Below are 19,105 nucleotides of genomic sequence, written 5' to 3' on the forward strand. Positions count from 1 at the left end.
ACCTTGCCTCTGAGATTCACTTCCTGGATTCCTTTGGGTAAACTCCCGCAGGATATATAAACTCACCCTCTCATAGGAACGACAATAAAAAATTTCTGCAAGATAGTAAAACATCACAAATTATCCTCCAAGCCGGGCCCTCTAAGCCCTTGTACACACGGTCGGAGATTCCGACAACCAAATCTGTCGGAGTAATTCTGACGGATTGATTCCGGAAGAGGTCCAGAAGTGATGTTGCATACACGCGGTCGGACTAAGTTGTCGGAAAATCCGATTGACGTTATTTTGTTACGACGGGACTACGTTCAGGCTAGTAGCCAATAGCTTTGGTTTAGGAATTTGATCTGAGCATGCGTGGCACTTTGTCTGTCGGAGTAGGCTACACATGATCGGAGTATGTCCGATAGGAGCATTTTGTCGGAAAATTTTACCGGCAAGTTGGAAAACTTGGTCCGTCGGAAACAGTCCGATGCAGACCACACACAGTCGGAATATCCGACAAAATGGTCCGATAGGAAACATTCCGTCTGAATCTCCGACCGTGTGTACAAGGGCTGACACCCATCACCTACAATCCAGATTTCCCCCCTGGGGAAGATTTACAACTAACCTTTCCCCAGAATCAATGTGAGCCCTTGTACTCTGGAAATTTTATTCCTCAGCAGTACAATATTTCCCCCCCCCCCCTTTTTTTTTTTTCTTGTCCATGAAAGCTAAATAGATCTTGTCAAGTAGATGAGTCATTGATCATCATCACTCCTCAGAGATTTGTTCCATCCCACTCCCCCCCCCTCCCCCCCTCCAGCCTTTACATTTTGCTGGCTGTGTTTTTTGTGTCATTTGCTGCACGCTCCCTGTCCCTCCATATCCTCGCCTCGCCGGCTGCGCTATGATTAGAAGATCCGTCTTATTGTTCTGCCTCTTCTGGGTTTTTGCTGAAGTCTCTTCCTTACCTACAGGACACCGGACAAGTAAGTGCCAGAATTATAATGTGTACAGATCTCATGTATTTAGGTGGTAGGGTCAGGATCTTATTTGTGATTGCCGGTTGTTTGATCTTCACACCAACCTGGAACAAGCTTGCAGATGGGGAAACCCTGCGACTAGTAGAGCATACCCATTCATGTCTACTTATAAAAAGTATCTCCAGCAATAGACGAGAACTGCTTCAGCCAATGAGGGAAAAAGATATTTTAACCACTTGTCTTCCAAGGTATCTAAGTTCTACCCTCGACACCACTGTGCCACCCACTACACCACTGTGCCACCCACTACACCGAGGAATGACAGCTACGATCCCCAGGAGTGACGTAATACACATGACTCTTGGGGTCATCAGTCGCAGAAGGGATCGGGGGAATGGATGTTCCCTTTAGAAACTCCTGATTTCTCTGTGGAGGTTGTTTCCCGTGGTCCCAGGCTCCTTGGTGGAACAGGAGAGCCCAGAAACCACCGTAGGTGTCACCTGTGGGGGGCGCACTCTGAAAAACCCAAAAGCCACTGGATTACTTTGATCAGCAAGCCCATCGGCGGCTCATAAAGCCGGTATCAAGTTCACAGCCACTGCTGCAGTGAGCTTTAATGCCTACCGTGACATTTAGGGGGTTATTTACTAAAGGAAAATCCACTTTGCACTACAAGTGCACTTGGAAGTAAAGTCGCTGTAGATCCGAGGGGGACATGCAAGGAAAATAAAAAACAGAATTTTAACTTGCACATGATTGGGTGATAAAATCAGCAGAGGTTCCACTCATTTCAGATCTACCCCTTAGATTTAGAGCGACTGCACTCAGCTACATAGTGGTGTAGTGTGTGGCACAGTGGTGTCGAGTGGGTAGAACTCTCGCCTAGCAGTAAAAAGGGTCGCTGGTTCGAATCCCAACCACGACACTACTTGCCTGGAATTTGCATGTTCTCCCTGTGACTGTGTGGGTTTCCTCCAGGTACTCCGGTTTCCTCCCACACTCCAAAGACATGCAGGTACCGTATATACTCGAGTATAGGCCGACCCGAATATAAGCCGAGGCCCCCAATTTACCCCCAAAAAAACTGGCAAACTTATTGACTCGTGTATAAGCCGAGGGTGAGACATGCCTGTCCATCCCTGTGTGTGTGTCCGTCCATCCCTGTGTGTCCGTCCATCCATCCCTGTGTGTGTGTGTGTGTCCATCCATCCATCCATCCCTGTGTGTGTGTGTCTCCATCCATCCATCCATCCCTGTGTGTGTGTGTCTCCATCCATCCATCCATCCATCCCTGTGTGTGTGTGTCTCCATCCATCCATCCCTGTGTGTGTGTATCCATCCATCCCTGTGTGTGTGTGTGTCTCCATCCATCCATCCATCCGTGTGTGTGTGTGTCCAGCCTACCTGTGTCCCGAGCCTTTGTCCCGAGCCTCCGTCCCGTCCCGTCCCCTCCCGTCCTGTCCCGTGCCGTGCCTTGCCTTGCCTCCGTCCCGTGCCCTCTTCGTCGGCGGCCATTGTAAAATTCAAAAGCCGCGCCTCCTCCTTCGCCTGTGATAGGCGGAACACTGAATTTCCCAGCAGCCTGTGTTCCGCCTATCACGGACGTCGTATCATCCTCGTCCGTAGTACGAGGATGAGACGATGCCCGTGATAGGCGGAACACAGGCTGCTGGGAAATTCAGTGTTCCGCCTATCACAGGCGAAGGCGGAGCCGGAGGCGCGGCTTTTGAATCATAGAATGGCCGCTGTCTGTCTGCTCGACACGCTGATCGAGCGGGCAGACAGCGATGACTCGAGTATAAGCCGAGGGGGGCACTTTCAGCCTCAAAAAAGAGGCTGAAAATCTCGGCTTATACTCGAGTATATACGGTAGGTTAGTTGGCTTTTGTCTAAATCGGCCCTAGTTTATGAATGTGAGTTAGGGACCTTAGATTGTAAGATCCTTGAGGGTTAAGAGTGATTTAAATGTACAATGTATATGTAAAGCGCTGTGTAAATTGACAGTGCTATATAAGTACCATAAATAATAATATGGTAGCTGAGGATGCAGCCATTCAAACATGATCTAAGTTTAAATGCCTACAGGGGAGACATTGGGACTCTAATAGACCCCCAGTGTCTCCATAATAAGTAACTGTCCCCTGCTCATGTCATCACATAGGGGGCTTGCTAGTAGAGATTGGCCAGCCGATATTTGGCGTTTTTAAATAACCGGTGTTGTGTCAAATACTGTCCCCCATCTTACTATCTGCAACCCTATGTCCACTTAGATGGTGGGGCTTCAACCTGAACTCTTCTTCTTCTTCTGAGATGTTCGGCTTCTCCTTGTCCCCAGTACTGCACAAGCGATGCGTCTGCGCAGTACGGCCCGGACACCATCCGATAGACGGACACTTTGTGTCAGAACACGGGCCCTGGGTGTAATAGTGTTCAATCGTGAAATCCACTCGACTTTTCTCTGCTTCAACTTAAAAGCTCAATGATTTCCTTAGGGATATCTGTTGACTAACCACATTCCATAACTAATCTGCTGTGTAACCACATCCAAAGACTTCATACATATAAACGGATTTTATACTTGCCAAACTACACTTGTGGTTTCCACTCTTGATTGTCCATGTGGATTAGATTACAGAAACAAGCCAGAAGGTCAGAGATAGAATAGTCTGTCTGTTCGCCACAATCTAAATTGACGGTTACGCTTGTTAGAGTGTGGTCACAGATAAGTTGCATTGCTGCTGATTGACTGCAGTTTAGAAAGAGGAGGTGATAGGAGTTAACGTTGAAAAAGAGAGAAGTTGAGTGTATTTCACAATTGGATGCTATTTCACCTAAGGAGTTAAATTATCATTTTTTTAAATAGTTTTCTTTTTTCTTTTTATTACACGTAAAGTGTGGAGTGGCCAGTAGTATAGTTATTTTGTGTCTCTTTGTAGTAGAGCTGCACGATTCTGGCCACAATGAGAACCACATTTTTTTTTGCTTAGAATAAAAAGATCACGATTCCCATGACATAAAATCTTTCACATTATACAAAAAAAAAAATGGGCTAATTTTACTGGTTTCCTTTTTTTTTTTTTTATTCATTAAAGTAATTTTTTCAAAAACAATTGCATTTGAAAGACAATACAGTGTGAAAAAATGCTCTATAATAAATATATATATATATAGCATATTTTCCCAAGCAAGGTTCCTCAAACTACGGCCCTCCAGCTGCTGCAGAACTACACATCCCATGAGGCATTGCAAAACTCAAACATTCACAGACATGACTAGGGCATGATGGGAATTGTAGTTCCATGAACAACTGGAGGGCCATAGTTTGAAGACCCCTGCTTTAGAGGTTGCTAGGGCATCCCTGATCATTTAGCAACTTCTGCCTCTCAGATGAGTAACCAATGAAACCAATGATCGTTTTAGCTATATGTAAGGGGTGAATTTTCCTAATGACCACCTAATGTAAAGTATGTTCTTCCCACTGACCAACAATGTAAGAATCATTCTTAATCCCACTGAACACAACTGCAGGTGGAGCATTCTTCCAATTGATCTCCAATGTTGGGATCATTGTTCCCATTGTCCACCAATGCAAGGAGCATTCTTCCCAGTGACTCTGACACTAATGCACAATAAACTGTGGGCAGGGACGGACTGACCATTGGGCCACTCGGGCACTGCCCAAGGGCCCCCGAGCCACTAGGGGGCCCCATCGGGGTTGCCAGCCTCAGTAAAACCAGGGACAGTATGTAAAAAAATCTGTTTTTTTTTTTTTTACATCTGTTTCTGAAATGTCCCTTACCAACATCCTTTTGGTCTAAAAATCCCGAGATTATAGCTGCCCCATCTCTCCAGTACCTTCTTAGCCAATAGAAACATGTCTGTGTATACTGTGTGTACTGTGTGATTGTATACTGTGTGGCCCCATAATCTCAGATTGCCTGGGGGCCCCATAATCTCCTATTGCCCAGGAGCCCCATGAGTTGTCAGTCCACCCCTGACTGTGGGTATAACTTCCAAGGCTTCCTCCTTGTTATAAAAGTTAAGAAAGAATGCTCTAGGGCAGGGGTCCCCAAACTTTCTAAATAAAGGGGCAGTTTGCTGCCCTTTGGGCTTTAGGGGAGCCAGAGCGTGGCCAATGGGAGTAGGAAATTATGTCAGTGAAAAGAATAGTGCCCCATCGATGGTGTCAGTGAGAAGAACAGTTCCTCGGCATTGGTGTCAGTGGGAGGACTAGTACTACATTTTTGGTGTCAGTTATCATTATCGGTGAGAGTAATAGCGTTCCAAGGGCCTCATAAAACTGCCGGATTAGGCCACAGTTTGAGGTTCTACTGCTCTAGGTTTGTTGTATCTTCTAGACAACAGAAGCTCCTATCACAATTGCTATGCTTTCTTTTCATTTATAGGTGATGATGCCTCAAATTCCCTCTCCATCCCAGCTGGTTCCTCTGCTTATTTGGCAGACACTGAACTCTGCCAGGGCATGCAGGACCGGATCTATGAACTTTATGACCGAAGAGATAAAATTGGTTCCTTTGATAATGGTATTTGGCAAAGCCGTTTACAGTTCAGGAACCGGATTACATTCATCCTCGAAAACTGTACATTCATAGTGCTGAATATGACGGTAGAAGACACTGGATTATACAGAATTATTACAATGACCGTTGAAAATGATAAGCTCAAAAGCCATAAAAAAACGTTTGATATCAATGTCATAGGTAAGTCAGAGGAGCCTTTGTATTTATGCCAATATCACTTGGAGACCCTTTCGCTAGACCATTTATTTTAACGACAATCCTCCCTTAAGATCGTATGTGCATTTTAATGTATTTTATGTGTTATTTGCCATGTGTAGCAACACAACCCCCCCCCCCCCCCCGCCCCCACCCCCACCACCACCCCGAGACTACTGCTGTGGTGCCACCATGTTGGATGTGACATCAGCAACCCCAGCAGATTCACAGCTGTCACTCAAGTGTCAAGCTATACTGTGCATAGAGAATTGCTTGGACCTTGAAGAAGGGGGCACACCCCAAAAACTTGTTCTAAAAATGTGGATGCTATTGCAAAAGAAAAATAAAAAATTCACAAACAATACTCAATTGTTTTTGTAATAAGTGTGCTAATATGGCTACAATCACCTCAGGCAACAGACCTTAGACATCTATGGGTGCCACCATGGTGGATCTAATGGCAAGAGCCATTAGAAGCCTTTCCCACGCCCACCTAACAACTGCCCCCGAGCCACCCCCATCAAATCATTCTCTGCAGCTATTACCTTTTGTACCACCACCGCCTCCCTTTAGAATGTAAGCTCTACGAGCCGGGCCCTCCTGTACCTTTTGTATTGTACTGTAATTGTGTTGTCCCTCCTATACATTGTAAAGCACTGCATAAACTGTTGGCGCTATATAAATCGTGTATAATAAAAATGAAGAGCCCCAGCAGACTTCGACCTGTCACTGCAAAGACTCTGCAGAGGAGCTCAGCCACGTGACCTACAATATCTTCATAACTTAGCAAATGTAAATAGAGTCTGAGCTGATTTATTGCTTAAAAAGCGGTGTTGTACTCACATTTTAAAAAGCTCACAAGCCATAGTGTTTCTCCCATAGATGCCAAAACCAACCTTTATAAAAATCCGATCGCCGTAATTAACTTTTAATTTACATTTCAAACGTGACTTCCAGGCTCTCCTCCCGTGGGAGTAGGCATGGTTATCGCCTTTCCCCAGCTCCGCAAAGTCCCCTGGGAGGTTTCTCACATTGTTCCCATGAATCAGTGGGGAAAGCTGTCCTGCCGAAATCTCGAGAGATTTCGGCGTCACATGACGCCGGTCCTGTGGTTATGTTTATTTCGTTGCCATCAAAACAGGGCGGGAACTTCCGAGGACGCCACCCGTTGTGATGGCAGCCCGAAGTTTTACGGCGCTCGCTGCTATCAATGAGCATGCGTGGGATCGAGCGGTGAATGCTGGGAGCACAGCATCACCGCATCCCAGAAGGAAATGCTTGTAGGCTTCAAATGCCCACAAGCAATATGGAAACAGCCAGCATGAATTTTTAAAACTGTTTCTTCCGCAAGAAATCGGCAAGCCGGGGAGTAAAAAGTCACAAGTAGTGAGTACAAAAACACATTAGTAAACACATAACAAAATTAGTAAACGCAAAAAAAAAAAGATTTGGCAGCGGAATCCCGCTTTAAGAGTCAGATTTCAAGAAAAAAAAAAAACATTTTAAAGGCAAGAAGGGAACACTATAAGTATTTATTTGCTTTGTTGTTACAATCCTTTAGCATTTAACCACTTAACAACCGCCCATTGCTGATTAACGGCATCAGGGCGGTTGTTTAACTCTAAGAGGCCGTTAATTAACGGCCTCCTAGAATTCTGCTCTCGCGCGCCCCCTGGGGCGCGCACACGAGAGCATCCGTGACCGCTGGGTCCAGTGGACCCGGCGCATCACGAATCACGGTAAACGGCCGCTCATCGCGGCCGTTTACCACGTGATCGCTCCGTCAAATGACGGAGTGATCACTTGTAAACAAGCCGGCGTCATGTTATGACGCCGGTTCCTCCCTCCCCCTCTCTGTACCGATCGGTACAGCGGAGGGGGAAGAGATCGGTGTCAGCAGCGATGTGGGCTGCATCTGCAGTGCCCACATCGCTGCTCACCGAAAATTAACCCCTCAAATCCCTGCAAATACTCTGCATTACTCTGCAATTCCCTGCAAATACTCTGCATTACTCTGCAATTCCCTGCAAATACTCTGCATTACTCTGCAATTCCCTGCAAATACTCTGCATTACTCTGCAATTCCCTGCAAATACTCTGCATTACTCTGCAATTCCCTGCAAATACTCTGCAATGCCCTGCAACACTCCGCAATGCCCTGCAACACTCCGCAATGCCCTGCAACACTCCGCAATGCCCTGCAACACTCCGCAATGCCCTGCAACACTCTGCAATGCCCTGCAACACTCTGCAATGCCCTGCAACACTCTGCAATGCCCTGCAACACTCTGCAATGCCCTGCAACACTCCGCAATGCCCTGCAACACTCTGCAATGCCCTGCAACACTCTGCAATGCCCTGCAACACTCCGCAATGCCCTGCAACACTCCGCAATGCCCTGCAACACTCCGCAACGCTCTGCAATACCCTGCAACACCCGCCAATACCCTGCAACACTCTGCAATGCTCTGCAACCCCCGCCGATACCCTGCAACACTCTGCAATGCTCTGCAACCCCCGCCGATACCCTGCAACACTCTGCAATGCTCTGCAACCCCCGCCGATACCCTGCAACACTCTGCAATGCTCTGCAACCCCCGCCGATACCCTGCAACACTCTGCAATGCTCTGCAACCCCCGCCGATACCCTGCAACACTCTGCAATGCTCTGCAACACCCGCCAATACCCTGCAACACTCTGCAATGCTCTGCAACACCCGCCGATACCCTGCAACACTCTGCAATGCTCTGCAACACCCGCCAATACCCTGCAACACTCTGCAATGCTCTGCAACACCCGCCAATACCCTGCAATGCTCTGCAACGCAGTACTCTGCAACACCATGCTCTGAGATACCCAGCCATAGTCGGTGATACCCTGCAATACCCAGCCATAGACATCTCCCTCCGCCCTCCGGTGCTTCTACCGAATCGCTAATACGATCAAAGCCAGAATCTTTTTTTTTTTCAGGCTTCCCAGCTTAGAGGTGAGATGTGGGTCTTATTGACCCCACATCTCACTGTAAAGAGGACCTGTCATGCCATATTCCTATTACAAGGGATGTTTACATTCCTTGTAATAGGAATAAAAGTGATCAAAAAAATTATTTTTGGGGAAAAAAATGTCAAACTAAAATAAATAAAGTAAAATGAACAATAAAAAAAAAATGTTTTTTTTAAAGCGCCCCTGTCCCCATGTGCTCGCATGCAGAAGCGAACGCATGCGTAAGTCCCGCCCACATATGAAAACGGTGTTCAAACCACACATGTGAGGTATCGCTGCGAACGTTAGAGCGAGAGAAATAATTCTAGCCCTAGACCTCCTCTGTAACTCAAAACATATAACCAGTAAAAAAAATGTAAATCGTCGCCTATGGGGATTTTTAAGTAGCGACGTTTGCCGCCATTCCACGAGCGTGTGCAATTTTGAAGAGTGACATATTAGGTATCTATTTACTCAGCGTAACTTCATCTTTCACATTATGCAAAAATTGGGCTAACTTTACTGTGTTTTTTTTTTTTTTAAGCACAAAACAGTTTTTTTTCCAAAAAAAAGCATTCGAAAAATTACTGCGCAAATACCGTGCGAGATAAAAAGTTGCAAAGACCACCATTGTATTCTCCAGGGTGTTTGCTAAAAAAACATATATAATGTTTTGGAGTTCTATGTAATTTTCTAGCAAATAAATGATGATTTTTACATGTAGGAGAGAAATGTCAGAATTGTCCTGGGTGCTCCAGAACGCCTGATGGTGCTCCCTGCATGTTGGGCCTCTGTATGTGGCCACGCTGTGTAAAAGTCTCACACATGTGGTATCACCATACTCGGGAGTAATAGCAGAATGTGTTTTGGGGTGTAATTTGTGGTATGCATATGCTGTGTGTGAGAAATAACCTGATAATATGACAATTTTGTGAAAAAAAAAAAAAAGTAAAAAGAATCTTGATTTTGCAAAGAATTGTGGGAAAAAATGACAACTTCAAAAAACTCATCATGCCTCTTACTAAATACCTTGGAATGTCTTCTTTCCAAAAAGGGGTCATTTGGGGGGTATTTGTACTTTTCTGGCATGTTAGGGTCTCAAGAATTGAAATAGGCCGTCAGTCCTTCAGGTGTGATCAATTTTCAGATATTGGCACCATAGCTTGTGGACTCTATAACTTTCACAAAGACCAAATAATATCCACCAATTTGTACTTATTTTTACCAAAGATATGTAGTAGTATAAATTTTGGCCAAAATTTATGAAGAAAAAATTTCTAATCTGCTAAATTTTCTAACAGAAACAAAGAAAAATTCGTTTTTTTACAGAATTTTCGGTATTTTTTCTTTTATAGCACAAAAAAAAAAAAACCCAGCGGTGATTAAATACCACCAAAAGAAAGCTCTATTTGTGTGAAAAAAAGGACAAAAATTTCATATAGGTCCAGTGTTGCATGACTGAGTAATTGTCATTCAAAATGCGAGAGCACCGAAAGCTGAAAATTGGTCTGGTTATTAAGGGTGTTTAAGTGCCCAGTGGTCAAGTGGTTAAAAAAAAATAAAAATAATAATAATTTGCTCTGGTGACGGGTTTCATTTTAAAATGTTGTGTATCTTGTACATTTTCACTTGTGTTCATGATGGTAACTTTTGTTATGCATTAAATTGACATTCATTTAACTTTTATGTTTAATTGAAGATTATATTGTTTTTGTGCATTCTTAAAAAATGTTTTTATTTCTATATATTTAAGTTTAAAACATTGTTAAATTTAATTGTTAAATTATTATAATTATTATTATTATTTATTATTATTATTATTATTATTATTATTTGAAAAACACATATCGTAAAAAAAAAGTTCTGTATTTTTTACATGTAACTATTTTCGGGATATTCTCTTACAGACACTGTGTCCGTGCCAACTGAAACCGAAGTGCCAATACCGCAAGGACTTATGGGGAATATAACAGGTATGGATACAAGCGGGGATATAAATAAGCATAGGCGGGATTTCTCCAGATTTTGATTGGATTGATAGTGATGGTGTGACAATGTCAGCACATCCTCCACGGAACCTGAAATCAATGTAATTTGTGCAGGGTGGTGATCGACAGTAGGCTGGTAAATATCATCCCAATAAAACAATACACAGAACCTGTGTCACTTCAACCAATCAGTGAACCACTATCATTAGGATTACTCTCACCCAGGGGCGGACTGACAACTCAGGGGGCCCCCGGGCAATAGGAGATTATGGGGCCCCCAGGCAATCAGAGATTATGGGGCCACACAGTATACACAAACACACACACACACACACAGTATACAATCACACAGTATACACAGACATGTTTCTGTTGGCTGAGAAGGTACTGGAGAGGTGGGGCAGCTATAATCTCGGGATTTTTAGACCAAAAGGATGTCGGTAAGGGACATTTCAGAGATGGATGTAAAAAAAACACAATTTTTTTACATACTGTCCCTGGTTTTACTGAGGCTGGCAACCCTGATGGGTCCCCCTAGTGGCATGGGGCCCTCAGGCAGTGCCCGAGTGGCCCAATGGTCAGTCCGCCCCTGCTCTCACCCTTTTGGTAGGACCTCAAAGTCATATTTGTGTTTTTTTTTTTTTCGTAATAATATTGCAAAGTGGAGCAATACTTCTATACATATACAGATATTTGAGAAGTGGTAAGCATGACTACTAACTTCTGCTAGGTATATTGAATGACGTTTCTTTATACTATATAGTTTTAGGGGTTATTGCAAATTGTTTAAAAAAAACTTACGCCAAACTTTCAAACATTCAATCATATGCAGAGAATTTAAAAAAAATAAGGGGTTGAGGTGGTCGGTTGGTGTACAGTACATCCGTGTCTGCTGACTTGCCTGTGTTCTCTTTTGCAGCCAATGTCCCGGGATTTTTCCCTGTTTGTATGTCAATGGTTCCAACAGGAAATGCTTTCTGTTTCTTGTTGCATCAGTTCCTGTACTGGCTAGGTAAGATAAAATAAAAAACCTTTTTATCATTTTAAATGTTATGTTCTATCATACAGTGTATATATGTGTATATGTATATGTGTGTGTGTGTGTGTGTGTGTGTGTGTGTGTGTATATATATATATATATATATATATATATATATATATATATATATATATATATATATATATATATTATTTTTTTTTATTTTTTTTTCTTCATTCACATAATTGAAAAACTTTGGTGACAGCTGTGCATGCACTGACATGTAATCCTCCTTTATATAAAGTGTAGCTCATTGTCTCATTGCATGCACACCAACTGAACATTGCACAGGTGAGCATTAGAGTAGCTTTCTTCAGCACAATTGCTACGTTAAAAATGAAAAAAGAATATTATTGTAAACTTCACTTCCAAGAACTGCCATTTACAGTAAGTAGTGGCATCATGCCAGGTAACATGCCATGTCACGTTTTTTTTTTTTTTTTTTTTTTTTCCGCACAAGGGAAATTGTGTGCAAGTATGTGCTGATTGCTGCAGGTGAGGTAATAAAAAGAAAATCCATAGTAACAGCTGGAGAAGTTACATATTTACATTGTTATATATAGTTACATAATTCAGGTTGAAAAAAAAAAGAAACAAGTTCATCCGGTTCCCTCAATAGAAAACAAAAGTGTATATACAGTATATCCAATAAATAAATGGAATAATTTCCGACCGCAATATTTAAATATACATTGCGGCTTTGAAGTGGTTTACTGGGGTGGTTATGGCTAAAGCTATCAGCCTTTTTTTTTTTTTTTTTTTTTGTAGCCGGCGATTCCGTTTTTTTTTTTTTTTTTTTAATTAAAAGCGATCTGAGTGGCTGATTAGCTGCTGGATCGCTTTTAGAACCAGTGGGAGGGGTCATCCACCTGTGTTTCTCGGGCTTACCATTCTTACTGGCGAGCCCGGGAAACGATCCGATGGTTCACGAGGCAGGTCACAGTGCTGAGGAGAGACCAGATCATCTCTCTCCACCTTTATGAGCTAGGACAGGGGTCTCCAAACTTTTTAAACAAAGGGGCCAGCTTACTGTAGATCAGCATTTTGGGGGGGCCAGACTAGGCCCAGCGGGAGTAAACAATGTCCCATCGTTGGTGTCATTGGGAGGAATAGTACCCTATTGTTGGTGTCATTGGGAGGAATAGTACCCTAATGTTGGTTGGTGTCATTGGGAGGAATAGTACCCTATTGTTGGTGTCAGTGGGAGGAATAGTACCCTGTTGTAACTGTTAGTGAGAGGAATAGTAATCTATTATTGGGGTCAGTGGGAGGAATAGTAATTGATTGTTGGTGTCAGTGGGAGGAATAGTGCCCTATTGTTGTCAGTGGGAGGAATAGTATCCTATTGTTGGTGTCCATGGCAGGAATACTCCCTCAAGGGCCAGATAAAGGCAAGCAAGGGGCCACATCTGGCCGCAGTTTGGAGACCGCTGATCTAGGAGGATCTTTTGTTTTGAAAGGTAGAGGAGAGAATTGGGGTGTTATAGACCCCAGATCTCTCCATAAAGAGGACCTGTCATCCCTTATTTCTATTACAATGGATGTTTACAGGAATAAATGTGATTAAATTAAAAAATAAATAAAAGGGACAGTGTAAAAAAAAAAGATTAAATTGCCCCATGCTTGCACACAGAAGTAAATGCATACGTAAGTCTTGCACACACATGTAAATGATGTTCGCATCACACATGTGAGGTATCACCGCGAACATTAGAGCAAGAGCAAAAATTCTAGTGCTAGACCTCCTCTGTAACTCTAAATATGTAACGTGTAAAAAATGTTGAAGAGTTGCCTATGGAGATTTTTAAGTATAGTAGTTTGACACCATTCCAATGAGCGACAGGTGACCCTGTCATGGTAAAAAGTGTTGGTCTCATCACTACAAATAATTTTGTTGGTGAAATTCTGAGGCTTGCTGCTCAGTGTATTGTAAACCTGCTGTTTTTTGGTGTTGATGCAGCAAAAATTGTGAACTTTAAATACGCTTTTCCAGGGATTTGTAAATTTATGAGAACAACTGTTGGTGCTCCATCAATATGAATGAAGTTTTCACCAAGAAAAAATGTGGTTATAGTGATAAACCTGTAGGGCCTCACAGTAAAAAGAAGCCTTTGCACAAATAAAATGCAATTGGAAAAAAAAAAAAGTCGCTAATCACCAGTGGAGAAAAATGTTCTTGTTTCTTATAATACGTTTTTATACTGTAATGCCCCGTACACACGGTTGGAAATTCAGACGGAAAAGGTCCGATCGGATTATATTGTCGGAAAATCCGATCGTGTGTGTGGGCTCTATCGGACTTTTTCCATCAGAAATTCCAATGAAAAAAAATTTGAGAGAAGGATCTAAAATTTTCTGACAAAAAATCTACTTTTTCCAATTGTTTGTAGAGAATTCTGATGGACAAAGTGCCACGCATGCTCAGATCAAATTACGAGACCAAAGCTATTGGCTACTAGCCTCAACGTAGTCCTGTCGTACGCAACGAACGTCACCACATTCCGAACTATCAGATTTTCCGACAACTTTATCCGACCGTGTGTATGCAACACCAGTTTCGGACAAAATCCGTCTGAAAAAATCTGACGGATTTTGTGGTCGGAATGTCCGACCGTGTGTACAAGGCATAAGTGTCATACTACTCTTTTATCTTTAGCAGGAGGGTCAAGTTATACAGTAAGCCTTTCTGTGATAGGCTGTCTATGACCGTAAATACAGAGCTTTTTTTTTTCTATTTCAGCCAACAAGAAGAGGAATGGTAGAAGGGTGTCGTGCTGTTCAAGGACTGCAAAATTCATCCAAAGTAAGAATCCTATATTTCCACGATGCTTTTGTGAAAAACTCAATTGTCTGCTTATTATTTGGCTAACTATATACAAGGTTTAAAAAAACAGTCACAACAGCCGGTCCATTAGGGGAGCAGGGGCGCCATCCCCTACCTTTTTTATATGAGCTTTTTTTTTTTTTTACAAGCTACACGATTAGAGTATGGGGCTCTAATTGGCTTGAAAAAGTTTTGGCTCGGGGCGCAGAGCACTGCTCCACGAATCCATCCACTTATGACAATAGCAAATTAATATTCGCTATTGTCTTCCGGCTTCTCCTCATGGCCAATCAGGACAGGAGACAGATCGGGTTGGCCACGAGGAGATGCTGAAGAAGCTGTGAAGGGGCCTAGTGCCAGGAACCATCACTGTGAAGGGGCCTAGTGCCGGGGACTGTCACTGTGAAGGGGCCTAGTGCCGGGGACTGTCACTGTGAAGGGGCCTAGTGCCGGGGACTGTCACTGTGAAGGGGCCTAGTGCCGGGGACTGTCACTGTGAAGGGGCCTAGTGCCGGGGACTGTCACTGTGGAGGGGCCTAGTGCCGGGGACTGTCACTGTGGAGGGGCCTAGTGCCGGGGACTGTCACTGTGGAGGGGCCTAGTGGTGGGGGCCGTCACTGTGGAGGGGCCTAGTGGTGGGGACCGTCACTGTGGAGGGGCCTAGTGGTGGGGGCCGTCACTGTGGAGGGGCCTAGTGGTGGGGGCCGTCACTGTGGAGGGGCCTAGTGGTGGGGACCGTCACTGTGGAGGGGCCTAGTGGTGGGGACCGTCAGTGTGGAGGGGCCTAGTGGTGGGGACCTTCAGTGTGGAGGGGCCGAGTGGTGGGGACCGTCAGTGTGGAGGGGCCGAGTGGTGGGGACCGTCAGTGTGGAGGGGCCTAGTGGTGGGGACCGTCAGTGTGGAGGGGCCTAGTGGTGGGGACCGTCAGTGTGGAGGGGCCTAGTGGTGGGGACCGTCAGTGTGGAGGGGCCTAGTGGTGGGGACCGTCAGTGTGGAGGGGCCTAGTGGTGGGGACCGTCAGTGTGGAGGGGCCTAGTGGTGGGGACCGTCAGTGTGGAGGGGCCTAGTGGTGGGGACCGTCAGTGTGGAGGGGCCTAGTGGTGGGGACCGTCACTGTGGAGGGGCCTAGTGGTGGGGACCGTCACTGTGGAGGGGCCTAGTGCCGGGGACTGTGACTGTGGAGGGGCCTAGTGCCGGGGACTGTGACTGTGGAGGGGCCTAGTGCCGGGGACTGTCACTGTGGAGGGGCCTAGTGCCGGGGACTGTCACTGTGGAGGGGCCTAGTGGTGGGGGCCGTCACTGTGGAGGGGCCTAGTGCCAGGAACCGTCACTGTGGAGGGGCCTAGTGGTGGGGGCCGTCACTGTGGAGGGGCCTAGTGGTGGGGGCCGTCACTGTGGAGGGGCCTAGTGGTGGGGACCGTCACTGTGGAGGGGCCTAGTGGTGGGGACCGTCAGTGTGGAGGGGCCGAGTGGTGGGGACCGTCAGTGTGGAGGGGCCTAGTGGTGGGGACCGTCAGTGTGGAGGGGCCTAGTGGTGGGGACCGTCAGTGTGGAGGGGCCTAGTGGTGGGGACCGTCAGTGTGGAGGGGCCTAGTGGTGGGGACCGTCAGTGTGGAGGGGCCTAGTGGTGGGGACCGTCAGTGTGGAGGGGCCTAGTGGTGGGGACCGTCAGTGTGGAGGGGCCTAGTGGTGGGGACCGTCAGTGTGGAGGGGCCTAGTGGTGGGGACCGTCAGTGTGGAGGGGCCTAGTGGTGGGGACCGTCACCCTGGAGGGGCCTAGTGGTGGGGATCGTCACCCTGGAGGGGCCTAGTGGTGGGGACCGTCACTGTGGAGGGGCCTAGTGCCGGGGACCGTCACTGTGGAGGGGCCTAGTGCCGGGGACTGTCACTGTGGAGGGGCCTAGTGCCGGGGACTGTCACTGTGGAGGGGCCTAGTGCCGGGGACTGTCACTGTGGAGGGGCCTAGTGCCGGGGACTGTCACTGTGGAGGGGCCTAGTGGTGGGGGCCATCACTGTGGAGGGGCCTAGTGCCAGGAACCGTCACTGTGGAGGGGCCTAGTGGTGGGGGCCGTCACTGTGGAGGGGCCTAGTGGTGGGGACCGTCACTGTGGAGGGGCCTAGTGGTGGGGACCGTCACTGTGGAGGGGCCTAGTGCCAGGAACCGTCACTGTGGAGGGGCCTAGTGCCAGGAACCGTCACTGTGGAGGGGCCTAGTGCCAGGAACCGTCACTGTGGAGGGGCCTAGTGGTGGGGGCCGTCACTGTGGAGGGGCCTAGTGGTGGGGACCGTCACTGTGGAGGGGCCTAGTGGTGGGGACCGTCACTGTGGAGGGGCCTAGTGGTGGGGGCCGTCACTGTGGAGGGGCCTAGTGGTGGGGGCCGTCACTGTGGAGGGGCCTAGTGGTGGGGGCCGTCACTGTGGAGGGGCCTAGTGGTGGGGGCCGTCACTGTGGAGGGGCCTAGTGGTGGGGGCCGTCACTGTGGAGGGGCCTAGTGGTGGGGGCCGTCACTGTGGAGGGGCCTAGTGGTGGGGGCCGTCACTGTGGAGGGGCCTAGTGGTGGGGGCCGTCACTGTGGAGGGGCCTAGTGGTGGGGGCCGTCACTGTGGAGGGGCCTAGTGGTGGGGACCGTCACTGTGGAGGGGCCTAGTGGTGGGGACCGTCAGTGTGGAGGGGCCTAGTGGTGGGGACCGTCAGTGTGGAGGGGCCGAGTGGTGGGGACCGTCAGTGGGGAGGGGCCGAGTGGTGGGGACCGTCAGTGGGGAGAGGCCTAGTGGTGGGGACCGTCAGTGGGGAGGGGCCTAGTGGTGGGGACCGTCAGTGTGGAGGGGCCTAGTGGTGGGGACCGTCAGTGTGGAGGGGCCTAGTGGTGGGGACCGTCAGTGTGGAGGGGCCTAGTGGTGGGGACCGTCAGTGTGGAGGGGCCTAGTGGTGGGGACCGTCAGTGTGGAGGGGCCTAGTGGTGGGGACCGTCAGTGTGGAGGGGCCTAGTGGTGGGGACCGTCAGTGTGGAGGGGCCTAGTGGTGGGGACCGTCAGTGTGGAGGGGCCTAATGGTGGGGACCGTCAGTGTGGAGGGGCCTAGTGGTGGGGACCGTCAGTGTGGAGGGGCCTAGTGGTGGGGACCGTCAGTGTGGAGGGGCCTAGTGGTGGGGACCGTCAGTGTGGAGGGGCCTAGTGGTGAGGATCGTCACCCTGGAGGGGCCTAGTGGTGGGGACCGTCACTGTGGAGGGGCCTAGTGCCGGGGACCGTCACTGTGGAGGGGCCTAGTGCCGGGGACCGTCACCGTGGAGGGGCCAAGTACTTATATGATAGTTTCAAGAAACTATCGATGCCCCCCGCTGAGACCACCAACTGTGGAAGGGAATTCCACATCCTTGCCACTCTTACAGTAAAGAACCCTCTACATAGTTTAAGGTTAAACCTCTTTTCTTCTAATTTTAATAAGTGGCTACAGGTCTTGTTAAACTCCCTTCTGCGAAAACGTTTTCTCCCTATTGTGGGGTCACCAGTACGGTATTTGTAAATTGAAATCATATCCCCTCTCAAGCGTCTCTTCTCCAGAGAGAATAAGTTCAGTGCATATTATTGCATTGCATGAAATAAAGATTTGATAGATATCAGACAAGATATTGATCTTATGTGTATTCTCCTTAAGCCCAATACACACTATCAGTTTTTCTGCTGAGTTTTTTTTCTTCAGGTTTACCAAAACCATGTAGTGGAAGGGCCTGCCTGATTGTATACAAATTGAAACTAAGGTTTGACCTCATATTATATGGTTTTGGTAAATCTGAAGGAAAAACTCAGCAGAAAAACTGATAGTGTGTATGGGGCTTAAGGAGAATACACATACGATCAATATCTTCAAGAAGGGGGAGTTTTGGGACTTTAAATGAAGCCTGGATACGTGCCTCTATCCCGGTAATCGGTACGTATAAAAAGGAGTTTGGGACTTTAAATGAAGCACTTGGACAGTGGAGGTGAGTTTTAAAGCGGAGGTCCACCCTAAAGTGGACCTTCCGCTCATTGGAACCCTCCCAGATAATCCAGGTATCTGCACCCACTTCCGGGATAGCTCTCTGCGGAAAGGGGCGTAGATCTACGCCCCTTTCCGAAAGTCCCCCGCTGCCTGCTTGGAAACACACAGATCCCAGAGGCAGCGGGTCCATCCTTATTGAACAGCGCGACTCGCGCATGCACAGTAGGGAACCGGGAAATAAAGCCGAAAGGCTCCACTTCCTGATACCCATACCCAAGATGATGGCGGCAGCACCCGGGAGACGATTGAGAGATCGGCTTCGGGTGCCGACATCGCGGGCGTGCTGGACAGGTAAGTGTCATCATTTTAAAAGTCAGCAGCTGCTGTATTTGTAGCTACTGGCTTTTAAAAAAAAAAAAACGGCGGACTCCCACTTTAACCATGTTTAGATGTTTATTGATTGTTCAGTAGAAGACCATAAAGAATAATAGAACAAATTCATAATATGTATAGGCATCAATACAGTAAAACATAATATATATTAACAACACATGATAATAGTAAATGAAATAAATGAATAGTGTGGCATG

The 19,105-nt window shown here is 46.9% G+C and overlaps 1 protein-coding gene across 1 annotated transcript in view; it reads left to right on the forward strand.

Moving 5' to 3' along the window:
- Positions 1–862: 862 nt before the first annotated feature.
- Positions 863–19,105, forward strand: part of LOC143973805 (uncharacterized) — a 35,186-nt gene continuing 16,943 nt past the window's right edge. Inside the window, exons 1-5 of the mRNA XM_077474662.1 lie at positions 863–971; positions 5,372–5,686; positions 10,592–10,657; positions 11,592–11,684; positions 14,452–14,514. Coding sequence (XP_077330788.1) covers positions 890–971; positions 5,372–5,686; positions 10,592–10,657; positions 11,592–11,684; positions 14,452–14,514 — 619 coding nt within the window. The 5' untranslated portion in view covers positions 863–889. The remainder of the gene's footprint in view (positions 972–5,371; positions 5,687–10,591; positions 10,658–11,591; positions 11,685–14,451; positions 14,515–19,105) is intronic.

Source organism: Lithobates pipiens, unplaced genomic scaffold (genome assembly GCF_037356315.1).
Source record: "Lithobates pipiens isolate NorthernLeopardFrog02 unplaced genomic scaffold, aLitPip1_a1.2 Scaffold_119, whole genome shotgun sequence".
Taxonomy (NCBI): Eukaryota; Metazoa; Chordata; class Amphibia; order Anura; family Ranidae; genus Lithobates; species Lithobates pipiens.